The sequence below is a fragment of the Culex quinquefasciatus genome, chromosome 2 (genome assembly GCF_015732765.1).
Source record: "Culex quinquefasciatus strain JHB chromosome 2, VPISU_Cqui_1.0_pri_paternal, whole genome shotgun sequence".
Lineage (NCBI taxonomy): Eukaryota > Metazoa > Arthropoda > Insecta > Diptera > Culicidae > Culex > Culex quinquefasciatus.
The window spans coordinates 113,138,821-113,159,453 of record NC_051862.1 but is presented as its reverse complement, the minus strand read 5'-3'; the positions used below and the strand labels follow the sequence as shown (position 1 = coordinate 113,159,453).

Sequence of the window (20,633 nt, the reverse complement as noted above, 5' to 3'; positions counted from 1 at the left end):
GAAAATGATGATTTTTCATCAGAAAATGATGAAATTTACCTTAAATAATGATGAAATTTACATAAAAAAATGATGAAATTTACCGCAAAAATGTTGAATTTTACGAAAAAATGTGTATTATTGCATTAAAAATGTGTAATTTGTGGCTGAGAAAGTGGAAGGATAGGTATTGAACTGTCATCCATTTCAGAGAACGTAAATAAAACATTTGATTCAAACGAATATTTTTTTCATGACTTTCAGGGTGCATCTGATGTCGTTTTAAGGATTCTTGGATGCGCAAGTGGCCAAAACACCCGGACTCTTCATCCAAACCGGTCCGGAAACAAACTCACCAAAACAAACGACGACGATGACACGAAATCTGCGACGATTCCTGGACGTAAACACCCGGACACACTGGCAACTTCTCCCAAACCGAAACGGAAGAAGCACCAACACAAATTCACCAAAACAAACGACGACGGCGGCACGGAATCGGCGACGATTCCTGGACGTAAACACCCGGACACACTGGCTCCTTCCTCAAAACCGATCCGGAAGAAGCACCAACACAAACTCACCAAAACACACAACGACGACGGCACAGAATCTGCAACGATTGTTTGACGCACGAGCGACCAAAACTCCCGGACACGCGACGATTGAATCACGATCCGACAGGCTTCTGCCAACCACTATTCAAAACTTGGCGTTTGACAGTTGTCAAAATCCCTGGGTCAAAAGGTGATTGAATATTGTACCTAAATTTGATGAATATTACTCAAGTATACGGGTAGCAAAAATAATGTTGAATACTCGGGGCAAGACAGTGAAAAAACCAGAACAAACGAGAGTTGCTCTGGGAGCAAACGGGAGGAAACGAGAGAAATTGAGAGAAACGAGAGAAACGCCATTCTGGCTGCTCGGAAATGTCACTTTTGACATTGTTGACGTTTCTCTCCATTCGCATCTGTTTTTTGTCGTTTCGATAGTGCCTATTAAAAGTGCACTATTTTCTTGTTTTTGTTAATAAAACATTGAAAAAAGTGCGGCTAATGCCGGAAAGTCTTGCTCGGCAACCCGCTGCATCTAAGCATCAAGTTCTTGTAAGTATTAAGGAGGAATTTTCAACCGGGCTGGGGAACTTTCGCACAATTTTACTCGAGCATTGCTCATCTAATTTGTTTTATCTTCCTCCTCCGCCAGATCATGCTTGGGAATCTGGTTCCGTGCGGGAACACAAGGTTGGAACGGTCATGGAGCGAGGCGCATCAATATCAGGAGCTACTGACTCCCTTGGACATCTGAGTGAACTGAACTGACATGACCGTACTAACCGATGTACTGACCAAGGCCAAGGACAAGTGCACCGTTGGTCGGGCACAGGTGCTGAAGGCGGAAAAGGTTACCTGGAAATCGTGTTTCCGTCGTAATATGCTGACAGATTATGTTGTAATATAATGCGAATGTAATTATTCTACTCTTGTGTTGATAAATAAAATTGGTTTTCCGAGGGGTGGGGTGGGGTTTTGTTGATTCGTGCCAGCCTGGGCCTTGCTAGTGCAAACGCGAACTCTCTCTACTCAAAGTTAAATTACCCACAATCCTTCAGCAAAGCAGATGCTTTTTTGTACAAGAGCATCGCGTCCTCTAATCCTTTAGCCCCGTACAGTCGATTCCTCGGTCGATTCCCATCTCTGTTCCGAAGCGTCAAGAATGGCCATTTGCTTGAGGGAATAGTCGCGGTAAAGCAAAACGTCCAGATTAAAATCAAGATTGTCAAGGAGTTTCAGCATCGTTCTATCATAGCCCCGACCGATCATGTGGTAGAAACTTATGGTTCGAAAAGGAGCGTGGACCGAGTACGCAGGAAACACCGCGCCACAAATCCAGCATCGAAATCTCCGACAACTCATGTGCATCATTTCGAACATAACCACCAGAACGTGATAGCTCGATGCTGAGGGATTCGCCAGGGTGCCTTACACAACGCCTCAGTTTGACCAGAGCGGACATGGTCTGGCGGTTGGAATGTAGCACGTTTTTTCTTGTCCATTACGTTATTGAAACTTGCTTCTCGTTCAAATCCCCGCTGCTATAGCCGAACAGTTTCCGGATCGGTACTTTCGACCGGGAACTGGACACCGACCAGCCTCTGGAGGCCATTTTATTTCCTTCCCAACCCGACAATCAGCACCAACTTGCCACGGACGACTTTGTAGCCGTCGTTGCCACCGTCGGATTGCCTTTCGCTCTTGCCGCCTACATATCCGTACGCCGGGAGTTAAAAGTACCGAAGATGCGATAGATTCTTTACGGAGGTTTCATCGATTCTGTATCCGCCGTCGGTCTACGCGGGACACTTCCAGTGCAATATGGCCAATCTTGCCAGGCAACCTGGCTAGGGGTTAAAAGAACAGACTCAGAACAGAAAATATTCGACAAATTTCTTTGAGCGAGTCGACTCAATCTGGAAAATGTGTAAATAAACAACGAAATGTCATTTTGTTGTTTTGCTCTTCTCTCATTTTTTGCTCTCTCCAGAGAGATTTCTCCTGAAGCAACCAGAGCAACCGAGAGCAAACGGGAGCAATCGGGAGGAATCGGGAGGAATGTAGAGCAACCAAGAAGAATGAGATGGGAAACTGTTAAAAGTAAAATTTCTGAGCAACGCGAGCAAAGTAGAGGAAACGGGAGGAACTTAGAGTAACAAGAGTAACTCCCTTGCTCACTGTCTTGCCCCGAGGTTGAATATCCATCAAAAATTGGGTAATATTACACATTTTTTGTGTAAAACCTGTTTGACAAAAAAAAATCGTTATTCAACAATTATAGAGGTAAAATTCATCATTCTTTTTTTCAACATTCTGTTTTCAACCATAGACTAAAAAAAGACTAACCATTTCGAAAAAAAATTTCAAAAAAATATGACTAATGTGCTGTGAACCGCGTGAACCACTTTGGACCGCATCGGCTCGCCCCCCGTATGACAGATTTGCTTGGCAGCCCTTTCTTTTTTTCGATTTTGTTTTGCGCTGCTTTGCGCGCGCATCTATTTTTCTTTATTTTGGTAATCACAACAAAGTCAGCTGTTCGTTTTGATTTCCACTAACTTTGGAGTGTGTTGTGTGAAAATTTGCCACGTCCGTGTGGAGCACTAGCAGGGCCGGAATCGAAACCGTTCTGGCAACAACCTTGGCGCGGCAGCCTTCAGCAACGCGGAAACCTTCACCATAACCCACCTGCCAAAGCCACCAGCTCCTGCTCAAGAATAGAAACCACAAGGTCACGGTGATGACAAGATCCGTGATAATTCCCCGCCGAGACACGTTTTTCTGCAAAACGTTGGAACCGGTCTACAGTCGACGATCAGTGCAACTTTCTCAACTACATGTCCTGGCGGAAGTTGTAGCTGTGCCGGAATTAGCTGAACGGATCAGAGCTGCTGTCCGGATTGCCCATGGTCACCTGGTTGGACAAAGAGACAAGCTTTTTACCGGCAATGCTGGCACGTGAGCAAAACGAAGACGAAGATGTAAATCAAGGAAAACTTCAAGATCTACCGCATCGGAGCTGGAATCACCTCTACCAAAGATCCGCGAGGAAAAGGCACTGCTACCGCCGCCAAGTCGTCGGCTTATTTAAAAGGTTAAGGATACTTATTATGTGAAAATATATGAAATAAAGCTTTTGGTCAATGTGTTCGCAGAGTATATTGGTAAAATACCGAATTCCGGGTAGTAGGGGAGTCTTTTTTGAAGTGTCCACGTCATTTCTTAATGATTCACATGTTCTGCGAAATGGTCACCTGGCCACCTATCGGATGATGCCTGGCAGAAGGGTGCAGCGACCTCAAATTTAAATCATTAAATTTGTCCATTTTTCGAACCTCACCACAGTTCTGACCATGCGCGCTAACGCAAGCATAAATAATTTTACCCGTCGACTCGCGTTGCGCGACAAATAATTAAGCTTATGTACAGGTGTGGATCATGAGTCATCCTCACCTGAAAAGCCCTTTATTAATTTTCGCCAATTATTAGGCAATCAAAAAAATGGTTAAGCTTTCAATTATGAATGTGCGATGTTATTCCACAGGGAAATTGAAGGTGTGGCTTAACCAAATTCATTGGCATGTTTGTTCAATGGAGAATTCGACCTTCTCATTATTGACTTACATTTTTGAGAATATTTGAGGAACATTATTTTGATATTCCTATAACATAATTTAAAGTTTCACGACAATGGTTCGAACCCATGACTTCCGATTTTGAGGTGTACTCACTACACCATACGGAAAGTCATGAAGAATTGCAGAGGTCTGCACAATTTAATTCATGAGGTTCATCGATGCTTCTCATCGAAACGGACCACTTTTAGTAGAACAAAATTTAGTAGAGTTTTCGGGGACTGACTATAAAAACCCCAAAATTCTTGAGGAGGGCAAGTTAGTTCCAGAATTAGTTCCAGTCAGTTCCAGCCAGCTCCACTCCAGTCCAGTTCCAGTTCCAGAAGAAGCCTCAGACCAGCCGGACCCGCCAACAGCCACCAGTAGCAGAGGCCCCAGTCCAGCCGGACTTAGCGGTGGAAGCCGCAGTCCGCCGGGACTTAGCCGCCGTGAAGAGTCCGCCGGGACTTAGCCGCTGTGAAGAGTCCGCCGGGACTTAGCCGCTGTGAAGAGTCCGCCGGGACTTAGCCGCTGTGAAGAGTCCACCCGGGATTTAGGAGTTCGGGGTCTGGCATGGCTCGGCGAAGAGGTCTGGAGGACAAGTCTGGCTTCAACGTAGAGAATTGGCTCGACGAAAGTCTTAATGAAATTAGCAACAAAAAGTTGAGTGATGTGATCGTGCGCGTTGAAGTTGAAAGTGTTACCGCAAAAATGTAATCTTCAAAAAGTGTAATATACAGATAAGTGATGTTTACTGATCTGTTTTGACTCTACAAGTAAATATCACAAAAATCCTGAAAGCCTAAACCGCTCGGGCCGTTCAGGTGGTGACAGCGGAAAGCAACGCTGTGTGTGTTTGGACACGCCATTATGACTGGACAAAACCGAGAGTTGAAAATGTGACTATGCGTGAAAGTTAATGAACAAAATGATTTCGCGAAGTAACAAACAGTTAAAATAGTGTAAAAAAACGTTAAATTGAAGAAAATGTTATGTGAGGAGTTCTAAGATGGAAGCAAATGTGCAGCAGTACGAGATGGAATCAAAACGGGCTCGACCAATGGCAGAAGCATCGAAAATTTCAAAACCGGCCAACGATGGACAACACTAGGGATTCAACAATGACGAGATCATCTGGATCAACTGGAGACGAAATTCAGCCGCATCGGACACCCAAGAAGACGACCATGGAAATCTGGCAGTTTAGGGTGAGTAAACAAAAGTTATACCGAAATTTGATGTAAATAGTTAAAAACACGCTTAAAAGGGTGCACAGCAACCAAGGAAGTTGTTGTCTTCTTATGCCAAAATTGACAAACTTTCGGACCCAATCCTGCACAAATCTGATTGTAAAAACAGGCAAATTTTGTTGTAAATCACTTAGTAGACAGTACTTTAGGGATGAATAAAACATTATATCGATAGTTCCCGTAGTTTCGAAAATACTAAAATATCTGTAACAAAAATCTTGGTCCAAAAGCTCTTGTTGATTTGCACCGTTAAAGATGGCGAATTTGGAGATGACGGATTTAATCCAGCTTATTCCAGAATTTGATGGGTCATTAGACTCACTGGAGCAATTTTTAATATTAATAGATTATTATGCTGATCAAATTCCTGAAGGCGAAGATCAGAGTAAATTTTTAAATATTGTTTTTATGAAACTAAAATTTAAAGCAGCAGCACGTATTAACCGAATTTATGCAAGCACTTGGGAAGAAACCAAGGCAAATTTAATTAGAGAGTTTGGTATCAAAACTACTTTTGGTAGTATAATTGAACAAATTGAAACTCTGAATCAAGGACGGGATGAATCATTTAAATCATATGCAGGAAGAGTTCTTGACATAAAATACGAAATCATAAAAATTGATCAAAGTTGCAACGAAAATTCATTTACAGCTTATTGCTTAAAAAGCCACTTTATAGTTGGAATTATAAATAATGAAATCAAAGCAATTGCCACTAATAACCGTCATATGAAGTTGGAAAATTTGCTAGAATTTTTAGAAAATGAACGAATTGACAGAGAGTCTTTAAGAACTCTCGAACAAAGGTTACTTGCTAGTACTGAAAATTCAAACCTTAATTTTGACAGAAAATTCAGAAATTACAGGAACAATAAAAATAAAAAAATTTATCAAAGAAATAATTATCAAGCTAACAAATTTTATGAATGTTATAAAACGAATACTGCAAAGAGCACTTTAAAACGAACTTATACAAATAGTCGACGCAATAAAAATCAAATTCCAAATAATTTTAAACTGCAATTTAACGAATACATTCCACCACATGAAACATTAAAAATCAATTTCAATAATGATTCAATATTTTATGCAAATATTGCTACCTTGGCAAGGCCAACAAAATTTCACAAATTTATAATTGACTCCGCATCATGTAACAATTTTGTAAGATGGGATGTGGTTAGTAATATGCGTTTAACTAACATTGATTTCAACGATAGAATTTCCATTAGAGGGGTTCATGGAATAGCAGAAGATACAGTAGGATCTGTAAATATGATTTTATTGATAGGAAATTCAAAATACGAGGAAAAGTTCTACATTTTGAAGCATTTCGCTGATGATGCAATTCTTGGAGCACATTTTCTAAAGAAATACACCTTATATATTAGTCAAAGTTTCGACAACATAGTTTTACGAACGCCTGACACAAATAATATGCAATATAATAATCATGAAATGACCAATTTATTTAGAATCAATGACATTGAAAATATAAACAAAGTAAATATGGCAGGTATTGAAGCAAATAGTTATGACAATTTTAATACAAATTACGATGAAAATAATGGAAATAATTATGAAAATGACAATGGCTGCAATGGCAGAATCCAACCGTACATTGAAGAGTATTATGACGATCAAATTGAAATTGATGATGATAACCAAGATTACCCAAAAGAGATGAATTTAGAAAACGATCGGGATTATGATGTGATTGAAAACATGAAGCATGAGAAACTTACAGGCAACGAAAGAATGAGAAAAATTTATGAATTGGTTAAAACAGACCACTTGAAAGGTGATATCAATCAAGAAATTAATAATATTTTGAATGATTTTAATGAAATATTTTATTTAGAGGGTGACGAGTTGACTTATACCAATTTAACCATGCACGATATAGAAACAACAACTGAAATTCCAATTAATAAAAGACAATATAGATTTCCTGAAGCTACCAAGAAACACGTAGAAGAACAAGTGGAAGAAATGCTAAAATTAGGGATAATACGCCCAAGTAAAGTCCGTGGAATGCACCAGTATTATGCATCCCAAAGAAAGACTTAGACGCCGAAGGCAACAAACGCTACAGAATTGTAGTGGATTTTCGAGACCTAAATACAATTACTAAACCATTTGTGTACCCTATACCGCTTATTAGCGAAATTTTGGACAGTATTGGAGATGCTCGATATTTCTCAACTATTGACTTGAAATCAGGATTTTATCAAATCCCAATCAACCCAAAGGATGCTGCGAAAACCGCTTTTCAACATTTCTAGGACATTATGAATTTTTAAGAATGCCAATGGGACTGAAAAATAGTCCATCAACATTTCAAAAATTTACATTCACACTTATTTACGAAATACAACCAGTTAATGCGTTTGTATACTTGGATGATATTATTGTATTCGGTAGAACTATCGAAGAACACAATGAAAATTTATATAAAGTTTTGAATGCATTGCATGAACATAATTTAAAAGTTGAACCATCAAAATGTAAAATTTTACACAAAGAAGTCAGATATTTGGGTCATATTATTAATGAAGAAGGTATTCGACCAACTAGTGAAAATATTGATACAATCAAAAACATGAAAAGGCCGCAGACGATTAAAAATGTGAGATCATTTTTGGGAACTGTTAATTTCTATGGAAAATTTATTCCAAACATTGCAGATAAACGTAAGCCACTTAATGCATTATTAAAGAAAAATGTGAAATTTATTTGGACAGAAGAATGCGAAAATGCGTTTGAAGAATTAAAAACTATTTAATTTCAGAACCAGTTTTAGTTAGACCAAACTACAATGACAAATTTGTTTTGACAACTGATGCTAGTGATTATGCTATCGGAGCAGTTCTTACTAATGAGAAGTCAAATGATCACCCCATCGCTTACGCAAGTCGTGCGCTTATCGGGGCTGAAAGAAATTATTTTACTATCGAGAAAGAACTACTAGCTATTGTTTGGGCAGTAGACCACTTCAAACATTTTATTTATAACCAAGATTTTATCGTTTACACAGATCATAGACCATTGGTAGCTCTATGGCATTTGAAGGAAACTTCACCAACGTTGACAAAGCTTCGTTTAAAAATCCAAGGCATTGGATGTGAAATTCGTTACAAGCAAGGAAAGGAAAATGTGGTTGCAGATTTTCTCTCACGTTTAAATAATGATGAAGATCATGCAGATGATAAACAAGCATCAAAATTAGTAGCAATTACAACTCGTCAACAAGCAAAACAAAATAGACAAAATATTTCAGATAATCAAAACTCAACAAATACTCCAAACAGACAGAATTCATCTAGAAACAATAATAATTGGAATAATAATATGAATGGACTTCAACAAATTGACATAAATTTAGATAATGACGATGATAGCAACGATAAAACATTTACCTACAAGGATTTCCAAGATACAGATATCGATTTTAACGTTTTAAAATTTTCTAAAAATATTATACCATTTGAACAAGCCGAAGCTACATTTATGATAGTAAACAGTGTTACGGTACACAAAGAATTGAGTAAATACATTGACCTTCCACATGGTATTAAGGATTACACCAAAGAAAATATATTTGTATTCCCGCAAAAGAAAATTTGGGGTTTAATTTTGAATGGAACATATCGTTCAGCAGTTAAGAATGAAGAATTTTTCGATGGTTTATTTGAAAGCTTTAAAGATTATCCTGATTTTGCTAAAGATGCATCAGTTATACAAATTATTTCTCATAGAATATTTAAAACAGAGTTGGAACTAAACTTATTACGATTTTTGCAATGAAACTTTCAAAGTCATTTACACTATATGCAACAGAAAATGAACGAATTTATGTAAAGCCAGAAGACAGAGATCAAGTGCTTAAAGATTTTCACGACGCACCGTTGGGTGGTCACGTCGGAGGTAAACAAATGATAAAAGAATGAGTCCTCTATTTACATGGGAAAATATGCGAAGAGATGTTTTGAATTATGTAAAGCAATGCGATTCTTGTCAAAAGAATAAAATATGGCCAGCAAATAAGATGCCAATGAAAATTACGACAACATCGTATGAACCCTTTGATAAAATTTATATGGATGTGGTTATGTTACCAATTTCTAATAATGGAAACAATTGTGGACTTGTGATACAAGATGATTTAACAAGATTTTTGATTGTAGCTCCCATGGAAAACCAAGAAAGTGCAACAGTTGCTAGAACTTTTGTTGAAAACTTTGTTTGTAAATTTGGTGCTCCTAAAGAAGTTGTAACCGATCGAGGTACAAACTTTGTAAGCAAATTATTGCAACATACATGCAAAATATTACACATTAAAAAGATCATTACAAGTGCATATCATCCTCAAGCTAATTTAGTAGAAAGATCAAATAGAGAGTTGAAAGTTTATTTACGAAATTTTATTGGCAAAGATCCACAATGTTGGGATGAATTAATACCATATTTTATGTTTGAATACAACACTACAGAAAATTCATCAACTGGATATTCTCCCTATGAACTTTTGTATGGAAGAAAAGCTACTATACCAAGCACAATTTATAAAATCAATGATTCAGATTTAAATTATGACGACTATATTTGTTCAATGAAAGATATATTCAAGGATGCTCATGAAACTGCTAGAAACAACTTAATATTGTCTAAAGAAAAGAGAAAGGAAATTTATGACAAAAAGACAAATGATTGGGTACCAATGTGGGGAGATAGAGTTTTGGTACAAATGGTACAGACAGGAATTGGTCAAAAGTTACAAAATAAGTGGCGAGGCCCTTATGATATCGTTAAATTTAACAGCGATCAAACGACCACTATTAAAAATGGAAACAAATTTGAAGATGTACATAATAATAGACTAAGAAAATATAATGATTAACATAACACTAAATGATAGTTCACAATATACCCGTATTAACATACATTTAACATTTTTTTAACAATATATAATGAAAATACCTTAAAATTAAATGCTCCAATACAAGATAAAATATTTTGAAATGACAATTACAGTACAATTAAAATAAAGTTAAAAAAATAAGCGATTTATGCAATGAATGACATAGTATCATAAACGATTAATATCAAAAGACTACAATTAATGAAAATATTTATTTTCAACACACGGGATTATTTATGTATATTGAACAAAAATAATAATAATAAAAATAAACTTATTGAATTGATATGATTGATGAATTAAAAAAAAAACGATTGTTATCAAGAGGACTAAATGAATCAAACAAATGTGTTTGTAACTGATACTGATTTTTTTATATAGAAAAATAAACATGAAAAAAAGAATATATGATTGATTTGATATGATAAATGAATTAATGCTGAGTTAAACAAAATATGAATGATTATTATAAAAAAAAAAAAAATGCGCAAACAAGAATGTTATGAATTGGGGATGAAAGATAATTTTTATAAATGATTGAATTGATGGGGTTTAAACAAGAAACAGAATAAGAAAAATACCAGTAATGAGTTTATACATTTTTTTTTGAAATACACGTGAAGCGATTATGATCAAATATAAACATAATAATGAAGCAGTGATGAAACACGTTAAAACAATTAAGAAGCTGTTGGGTTGCAATTTTGGGAATATACTTAATTGAGCTAAAATGGGTTAATAGAGTATTAGAAAAAACAATGACGCAATTTTTAACTACAAATAAAAACAAATCAAACGGACTGAACAATAATGAAATTTCAACGACAAGCAAATGAAGATGGTGTGATTATTAAATGTTTCAGAACAACATGTATGCAAGTAAGAATGTGTGTGAAAATAATTGGACAAGGGACTGCAGCCCAGAATGATTGTTGAATGTAAACATGTGTTTTATAATTTACTTAACAAAGTATTAAGAATTTATTTTCAGAATGTTATATGCTTATACGAAGGATTTACAGGAAACCAATGGAAGACGATCAAGTAGACAACAAATTTCAACAAGGACGAATATGGAATTCAGCTCAAGGAAGGGTAAAATTTGTGAGTATATCGTGGGGAATCTAAAAAGATCGAAAAGGACGGTAAAAGTTCCGATCTAGGGATACATAAACTGATAAAGCAACGCCAAAGGGATTAAAAAGTAGACAATTGTACTCTATGGGGAGAGTTTTTATGTCGAATAAAGCTTCAAACAGTTGTAATCCATGGGGGGATTCAATATGTTAAAAACATTTCAAAACATTTGCACTTTACGGGGATAGTCAAATGATAATAAAAGGGAATGGATAAATAATGCTTCAAAGGAAAATCAAGGGATAAATAATGCTTCAAGGGAAAATCAAGGGATAAAATTTAGCTTCAAGGGTAAAACACCTTTAAACTGATAAAATTCAGAGGGATAAGAAAAAATTCAGAAAGATTATCATGAATGATTATTGAACAAACTAATTTTCTTGCAAATTCAGCATTTTATTGCGAATTGCTCAAATAAACAAATTGATTGAATGAATGTAACAGATTTGAAAACAATGAATGACATACAGATTTCATAAAAAGTTGGAATAACAGAAAGGGATATTTTAACATACGCAGTTTAGCAATGACAAGATGATAGGATGTATAGATCAATGAAAAACTTTGTAGAGTAATTTTTTTTATTCAAGTATAAAAATAATAGTCAATTAGAACTGATTTTTTTTAAGTATTAAAAATAATAGAACAGATTTCATATAAAAATATCAACAAGATTTATAAGATTGTAAGTAAATGTCAATTTGGCACAGAAATTAACCGCTAGATTCCTGAAAATTATAAAATATTGTTCATACGAAGAAAACAAGTAAGACATTTTGTGGGAGAAACTAAATTAGAAACTGAAGTAAAATATGGCAGAGATGAGAGACGAGACGACTTGAGATGATCGACGCGTTCGTATGCTGAGAAGTTCTACGCGTTCGTATGCAGAAGTTTGTGATGGCAAGATGGTGAGTGGCAAAGTCATGCGGGAGGCTGAACAGGTAACGGTGTTGATGTTGTTGCAAAAAGGTCATACCAATGAGGATCGAGTCGGATTAAGACGCAATTCTAGTAACGAGACATTCACGTAAAAAAATTACCAACCGAAATGTGGAATCATGCGAAGTAAAGATGATTGAAATGCGAAACATCAATTATGGAACAAAAAAAAAAAAAAAAAAAGTTGAGATCATACTGCACGTCTGAAACTATGGAAAAGGAGAAGTTCAAGATAAACAAATGATAACATCACCCGATGTCATTAATTCACAATAACCAAAGTTGCAAATTACAAGAAAAGACAAATTTGGACAAACAACATTTCCTAAACATTTGAAAAAAGAATTACATCAACCGATGTCAATATTTTGAGATTGTCAAAGATACAAAGCAACTGGAAAAGTCAATTGAAAAAAAAAATACTGGATTTACAAACAATTCACAATACTCAGCAAGTGAGAAGTCAATGCACTCTCAAAATTGACCACAGTCAACACACAGTTGGGTTATGAAGCATAATTCATGATGGAAACGACAATTGCACTAATCGACGAAATTCAACACCTTAGCCTCGAAAACTGACCAATTGACCAAGTCACTGTGGAATGAATAGCCTCACGATAGAGACGATTTTTGATGGAAGACGACAACGATAACAACCAGCCGATCAACACAGTTCTACAACAGATTTTGCTTACAGTGGGAAATATGAAATGATTTTTTTAGGATAAATAATGAAAATTAACTTCAAATGCAAGTTTATTTAAATCAGTTTCAACGAAAATATTTTAATAGAGAAGTTCAAAACGGTAATTCAGGTAATTTAACAGGACAGAAGATCAAAAGAGTAATGAAAAAATTTTACAGTAGAAAAATCAAAAGAGCAATTATAATTATAAAACAATTTACAAGAAAGCACAAGAAAAACAAATTGTAAACCGCGCGATCACTACACCCGACAGTATTCTTTCCATAGATGATCATTTCTTTCAGACGATCATCTAGCTGATAAGTGTGGGGGAGATTAACCGAACCAATTTTTTTAAATCAATATTTTATAGCCAGCCATCAAAGTATCTTTTTATGAATTTTTGCAAAGTATTTTTTACACAATTTAAATTATTGACTTTGGGAATATTCTTCCAACCAACAAATAACTTTCGATAGATGTTCTTAATGCTTTTCAAGAATACAAACATCTAGCTGGTAAGTGTGGGGGAATGCAGCGACCTCAAATTTAAATCATTAAATTTGTCCATTTTTCGAACCTCACCACAGTTCTGACCATGCGCGCTAACGCAAGCATAAATAATTTTACCCGTCGACTCGCGTTGCGCGACAAATAATTAAGCTTATGTACAGGTGTGGATCATGAGTCATCCTCACCTGAAAAGCCCTTTATTAATTTTCGCCAATTATTAGGCAATCAAAAAATGGTTAAGCTTTCAATTATGAATGTGCGATGTTATTCCACAGGGAAATTGAAGGTGTGGCTTAACCAAATTCATTGGCATGTTTGTTCAATGGAGAATTCGACCTTCTCATTATTGACTTACATTTTTGAGAATATTTGAGGAACATTATTTTGATATTCCTATAACATAATTTAAAGTTTCACGACAATGGTTCGAACCCATGACTTCCGATTTTGAGGTGTACTCACTACACCATACGGAAAGTCATGAAGAATTGCAGAGGTCTGCACAATTTAATTCATGAGGTTCATCGATGCTTCTCATCGAAACGGACCACTTTTAGTAGAACAAAATTTAGTAGAGTTTTCGGGGACTGACTATAAAAACCCCAAAATTCTTGAGGAGGGCAAGTTAGTTCCAGAATTAGTTCCAGTCAGTTCCAGCCAGCTCCACTCCAGTCCAGTTCCAGTTCCAGAAGAAGCCTCAGACCAGCCGGACCCGCCAACAGCCACCAGTAGCAGAGGCCCCAGTCCAGCCGGACTTAGCTGCGTCTTAGGACGGTTGAATACTTCCTACGCGATCGATGAAACTCGATTCGATTCCACCGAAAAGTCACGAGTGCCATCCCGGTACATGGAACCCCAGAACCGGTCCCGGAGTTGTCACTCTAACGTCATCGCGGGCTTTCCGGAAAGCTCAGAATGCCTTACGTAAAGGTTTAAAGTTCCTTGTGTGTCAGATAGTCGACGTTACATGACCGGATGCGACAGCTGCCGACCAACCCGGAACCGATGGACATACGTTCCATCGGTGACTTGGGGTGAAACCAAACGTTCATGGCCCTTCCCCTGTGCGAATGTGTGTGTTTGTTTAGAATAACAAATCAAAACAAAAACAAACAAAAAAAGAATCGTCAGAAAATCGACAGTGGAGCCAGTTCTTGACATTTTGATCTGTCATATTTGACAGTGAACCGGACGTGCCGAGGGGTCATAAAAGGTTGAGTCATGGTTCAGAGCCCAGTGAGTAGTCTTTTATTAGTCTATGTTTCAACCTTCCATTTTTACATTATTTTTTGCTGTGTGTCAAAACTGCAAGCACGGCCAGATGGACCAACTGTGGTCTTAGCCTGTCTTTTGACAACCACAAATAAAAAAAAAAAAACTGCAAGCAGTTCGAACATTGCGTCGCGTCACGGTGCACTGGACGATAACGTTCCCAAGTCATGATGATGTTGAAAATTGCCCGAACTGCTTTCAGCTCAGACGGCGTTGTCGATCCTTTCTCGAGATGAACCAGGTACAGTTCATCACGATACTTGATGTCCTTGTTGTGTCTCGTCATCTTGAAGACTTCGATCACGTTCAACTTAAGAGTTTTGAGCTCTTCTTTCAGCACACTCACATCCATGTCGTACAGGCCTCGGAGGACCTGTTTCATGGGGTGTTTACTTGGATCGTCATGGCTGTAGTATTCAATCTTTGTGTTGTTCAGGAAATCCCGAACGTAGTTGTAATCCTTTCTGGTAGGTAGCAGAATTTTGAGTCCATCAGCACACAAGCTGTTCGGTCCTGAACCGAAGAAGTTGACGTTTTACAGGAAAGTGAAAAGTTTGCGCAGTGTCCAACCCCAAGCCTACTACGATCGCCCAGCCAAACGCATCGACGAACCCCTCGAGAAACGCGCGCCGTTAGCGGAGAGTTGGGGAGAGCAAGGAACGACGAGAGAACGAGAGAGAAAAGCGATCGCTCAGCGCGCAGCAACAACGACGAGCAGCATTACAGTCCACGAGTTTGTGCGAGAAAGACGTATTAACGATTGTTAAGAAAATTCTCGAGTGTTTTCATTCCGGAACCTTTCCGCCCAAGCCCAATCACAAACATTTGGTCCGTTCCGAACCGGATAAGTTCCGCGAGCACGGGTTGGACGGAAATCTTCCGGAAGCCGTGGTGGAAAAGTGGACACAAGCTGTAAGCCAGGATGGCGGCCTGAAGTGCTTTCGTGACTGGTCGAGTGAAAACAAGATGGGTATGTGGAGCGTCTTGTGAGAAGTGGTGCAACAAGTGCAAAATCAACAAGCGGAAGTGAAAAAGTGATTCCTGCAAAAGGAAGAGCCCGGCAATTGAAAAGTGGTCTCGGCATTGCTCAAAGTGTGGTGGTGAACGGCAACCAGTTTGCGTTCTTCTTCTTTTGGTGGTTTTTCTTCAAATTGAGCAATGTCGGTGGTTTCAAGTGTGGCAAGCGTGAAAAGCGCGAAGAGCGCAAAAAGCGCCAAGGGCAAAGGTAAGGAAGAGGATGAGGCAAAGAAGGTGAAGCTGCTCATCCGGAAGCGTGGCCAATCGATGGCCAAGGTAACCAACACCAAGAAATCCGTCGACACGATCGGAAACGGGCTGACCCAAGCGCAGCTGCTTGTGTTCCAGAAGCAGCTCAACCAGTACTACTCGGAGTGGCACTGCTATCACGACCAAATACTGGATCTGGTCGATGATGAGCAAGTGCAGGAACACATGGACAAATGCAACACGTTCGAAGAGCAGTACGCGCTGGTGCTGACCACCCTGGAAACTGTGTCCCTGGCACAAGCACCACGGGCAGAGCAGCAACAAGAGAGAGTCGCCATCCATCAACAACCGCTGAAAGTCCCGTTGCCGAGCTTCGACGGCAAGTATGAAAATTGGCCCAAATTCAAGTCAATGTTCCTCGATCTAATGAGCCAGTCGCGAGATTCCGATGCAATCAAATTGTATCACCTGGACAAAGCTCTCGTTGGTTCGGCCGCCGGTTTCATCGACGCGAAGACGATCAACGACAACAACTACGAGCACGCTTGGAATCTGCTTGAGGAGCAATTCGGGAACAAGCGGATCATCGTGGACGCTCACATTCGTGGCCTCCTCAACCTGAAGCAGATGTCACAGGAGTCGCACAAGGAGCTGCGAGAGCTTTTGGGCGAGTGCACCCGGCACGTCGCGAACCTTGAGTTTTACGGACAGGAGCTGACCGGAGTGTCCGAGTTGGTAGTGGTAAATCTGCTGTCGGCGGCACTGGACAAGGATACGCGCAAGAGCTGGGAGTCAACGCTGGCTCACGGTGAGTTGCCAAACTACGAGGACACCGTGGCCTATCTCATGGCGCAGTGCAACGTTTTCGAGCGCTGTGAGACCGCAAGAGGCTCGTCAAAGAGTGTACAACCTGCCGTGTCACCAAAGATCACGGCGTACAAGTCTCATGCGGCAACGGCAGCAGAGAATCTTTCGGCACAGTGCGACTTCTGTGCTGGCGAACACATCAACTTCAGCTGCCCAGACTTCATCAAGCTAAGCACCAACGAGAGAACCGAGAAGGTAAGGTCGCACAGGCTGTGCTTCAACTGCATGCAGAAAGGACACAGCGCCAAGGAATGCAGGTCGAAGAACTCCTGCAGAAAGTGTGAGAAGCGCCACCACACGTTGTTGCACTTCGAAAGCGCCCAGCCGGCCAGATCGTCGCACGTCCAGTCTGAGTCGAAGCCCGAGGAGTCGAAGCCGAACGAGTTATCGGAGCCCGAGTCAGTAGCAGTGGAGCAGCCAGCAAGTGGCTCGTCCGCAACGTCGTGTGTGTGCAACCAGCCAGCCTCGTGTCGACTCCTAGGTGTTTCTGATGACAGCCATCGCGCAGGTGGTGGATATCAGCGGCGCAAAGCATCAGTGTCGCATTCTCCTGGACTGCGCCTCGCAGGTTAGCACCATCCGCGCTGGTCTTGCATCGAAGCTGGCACTACCTGCAAGATCGGTGAACACTGTGGTTGTCGGTGTAAATGGTAAACGCAGCAACATCACTCACGAGGTAAGCGTACCTTTGCATTCTCTGTATGGTGATTTCCGAGCCCCTGTGGATTGCCTGGTCATGGAAGAGGTAACCAGCAATCTATCAACCGTGTTCGAGGACGTTTCCAGCTGGGAACTTCCTTCCGGGATTCAACTGGCGGATCCCTCGTTCTACATCCCTGGGGAGGTGGACATCCTTCTGGTGGCCAAACACTTCTGGAGTGCCATGAAGAATGGCAAACGCAAACTTGGTGTTGGATTTCCGGAGCTGCGGGAGACAAACTTTGGCTGGGTGATAGTGGGGGCTCGCTCGAAAGTTTTCCCCGCTGTCCAAACATTGAGCTGCAACGTCCTCTTTCTCGATGGTCCCAACAGTGCTGTCCAACAGATCAAGGAGGTAGATCAGGTCTCTGGCGGCCCTCCCCTGCCGACCGAAGAGGAATCGAGTGAGGAGTTCAACCAGCGTTCCCACAAGCTGGACGCTACTGGTGGTCACGGCGTTGGCCTTCCGTTCAAGGGTGTGGTTGAGTTGGGTGAGAGTTAGTTCCTGCTGGAAACCGAAGAGTTTGGTCACTGTGAGCTGGTGGACAAGAACAAAGACAAACCTGGAACCAAAGTGCGTGTGGTATTTGATTTCGATTCTGGTCGATCAACAGAGGATCCATTGTACGAGAAGTCACGCATAAGAGCGGACCTGCTTACGTTCCAAGCCGAGTGAAGATGAACCAGCCGCACACCGTCGCAGAAAATACCCCAGACGAAGCCTGGCCATTTCTGGAGTCACCGAGTACACCGACCAGCGCCAGAATCGAGCGAAGTGGTCCACCGCACAACGGACGGTCGCTTGCTAGAGGAAGAGATTCTTGAGTCGCCACTTCGCCGGCGGGAGTATGTTCGGTCCTGAACCGAAGAAGTTGACGTTTTACAGAAAAGTGAAAAGTTTGCGCAGTGTCCAACCCCAAGCCTACTACGATCGCCCAGCCAAACGCATCGACGAACCCCTCGAGAAACGCGCGCCGTTAGCGGAGAGTTGGGGAGAGCAAGAAACGACGAGAGAACGAGAGAGAAAAGCGCGCGCTCAGCGCGCAGCAACAACGACGAGCACCATTACAGTCCACGAGTTTGTGCGAGAAAGACGTATTAAAGATTGTTAAGAAAATTCTCGAGTGTTTTCATTCCGGAACCTTTCCGCCCAAGCCCAATCACAAACACAAGCGAATGGAAGCTCGTAAAGCACCAGATTTGATAACCCGGTCAGCCACTATCGCACCGAATCCGATGATGATGTTTTCACAAAAATGGGTGGCAACTTTTCCCGTCGTTCAAATTCTTCCTTCTCGCTCACGTCCACAGTGAACTGATTTCCAAACGAATTTTGAGCGTCCTTGCTCAAATTGCCTGGCTTTTCAGGTAGCGCTTCGGCATTCTTTAGCTTCTTCAAATCTGCCGATCCTGCTGGTGAGGACCGCCTCTTTTTCTTGCCGTGAGGCATTTTTGCACTTTGTAGCACTTATTTGATGTTGGAGGGACGCACGTCTGACTCGCTGCTCTGCTGATCGCAGACTGCCCAGTTGCAACACTTTGATTTGCCACTTCAACATTAGCTAAATTGTGTAACTTTCATCTTTTACATCCTCTCACTTCATAATTAACAACACAAACTTAACAAATCGATCGCTCTCGTTCGAATCCTGACTTCAAATGACAGACGTAAACAAACCCAAGTTCGTCTTTTAAATATTTAACCAATTGTTAATTATATTCAACCAACAAAATTTTTGATTTTCCTCAAACCAAAGCTAACAGTCGAGCACGTTCATTCGAGTTCGGGAAATCTGTTAGCTTTTTGCCTTTAGCATTTTCAACAAACAGGTTTATTAAATTAATACTGAATTTTGGTTAATTTAACTGAAAATTGGCAGTGACAAGTACGTTATTGTTGAAATGTACGAAAGTAAACAGCGAACGACTGGACAACGCGTACCATAGGTACTTCGAGTACCGTAGGTATAAAATAGACCCACTAAGTGGTCCTTTAGCCTTTTGTTCAGTAACTCCGATACCCTGGCCTCCCCGCGGCGCTGGCCGGGATACTAGTAACCATTGGAGAGATCGGGTAACCAACCCCGGTGGGAACTATGGTAGTATGCTGACAGGGTAAGGGGGGCTCCACCCTCTTCGGAGGGTGTAGCTGTACCGTTAAGCTTCGAGACAAAAGCCCCCGTTACGGTGTCGAGAGAAAACCGCAGCTGGGTCCCGGAAGCTGCAAGGTGGCTGCCAAACCCCGAGACTAGGTATTCGCAGCCCTGGTTAGGCGGCATACCGAAGCGAAACACCAACTCAGAAAAACGAAAGAAGAAATTCAGGACGGATTAATCGGCATCAGACCAGGCGATGTAAAAAGGACAACGATTGGAAACTCGGTACTTGGAACGTTCGAACTCTCCAAGATCCTGCACGTGCTGGCCTTCTTGCCCGGGAGCTGCACAAGCTGAACGTGCATGTGGCCGCCATCCAGGAAGTTCGATGGCCCGGTCATGGAGAGCGAGAATTCACGGCGGTGGACCCCATCGCCAACACCTCTTTCAAGTACCACATCTACTACAGTGGCGGCGAAAAGGCGATGCACGGAGTCGGTTTCGTAGTGATTGGGGATCAGAAGAACCGAGTCATCAAGTGGAAGGTGGTGAATGACCGGATCTGCGTGTTGAGAATAAAGGGCAAATTCTTCAACTACAGCCTGATCAACATCTACGCGCCGTCGAACGACAAGCCCGATGACGATAAAGACGCTTTCTACGAGCGTCTCGACAAGACCTATGGAGAGTGCCCAAGACACGACGTGAAGATAGTCATCGGAGACGCAAACGCGCAGGTCGGAAGGAAGCCTTCTTCCATCCTGTCATCGGCAAGGAGAGCCTTCATCCTCGCACGAATGACAACGGCCTCCGTTTGGTCAATTTCGCCGCAGCCAGAGGAATGGCTATCTGTAGCACCTTCTTTGCGCGC

General features: G+C 40.7%; 1 protein-coding gene and 1 long non-coding RNA gene across 2 annotated transcripts; both read left to right on the top strand.

Moving 5' to 3' along the window:
* The first annotated feature begins 973 nt into the window (after positions 1-973).
* Positions 974-1,549, top strand: LOC119766658. The gene is made up of 2 exons (XR_005277036.1): positions 974-1,088; positions 1,189-1,549. It is a non-coding gene; the product is annotated as an uncharacterized LOC119766658 (long non-coding RNA).
* A 14,482-nt stretch (positions 1,550-16,031) lies between these two features.
* LOC119766263 lies at positions 16,032-17,448 on the top strand. Its single transcript, XM_038250703.1, has 2 exons — positions 16,032-17,365; positions 17,427-17,448. The coding sequence occupies exons 1-2, from the start codon at positions 16,032-16,034 to the stop codon at positions 17,446-17,448; spliced, it is 1,356 nt and encodes a 451-aa protein (XP_038106631.1).
* The last annotated feature ends 3,185 nt before the right edge of the window (positions 17,449-20,633 follow it).

What these genes read in the sequence shown, in the direction of transcription:
- LOC119766263 (XM_038250703.1), top strand. Translation starts at nt 16,032, where the DNA reads ATGTCGGTGGTTTCAAGTGTGGCAAGCGTGAAAAGCGCGAAGAGCGCA. An exon ending in AACGAGTTATCGGAGCCCGA is followed by an intron (nt 17,366 to 17,426) that starts GTCAGTAGCAGT and finishes GTGTGCAACCAG; the next exon opens with CCAGCCTCGTGTCGACTCCT.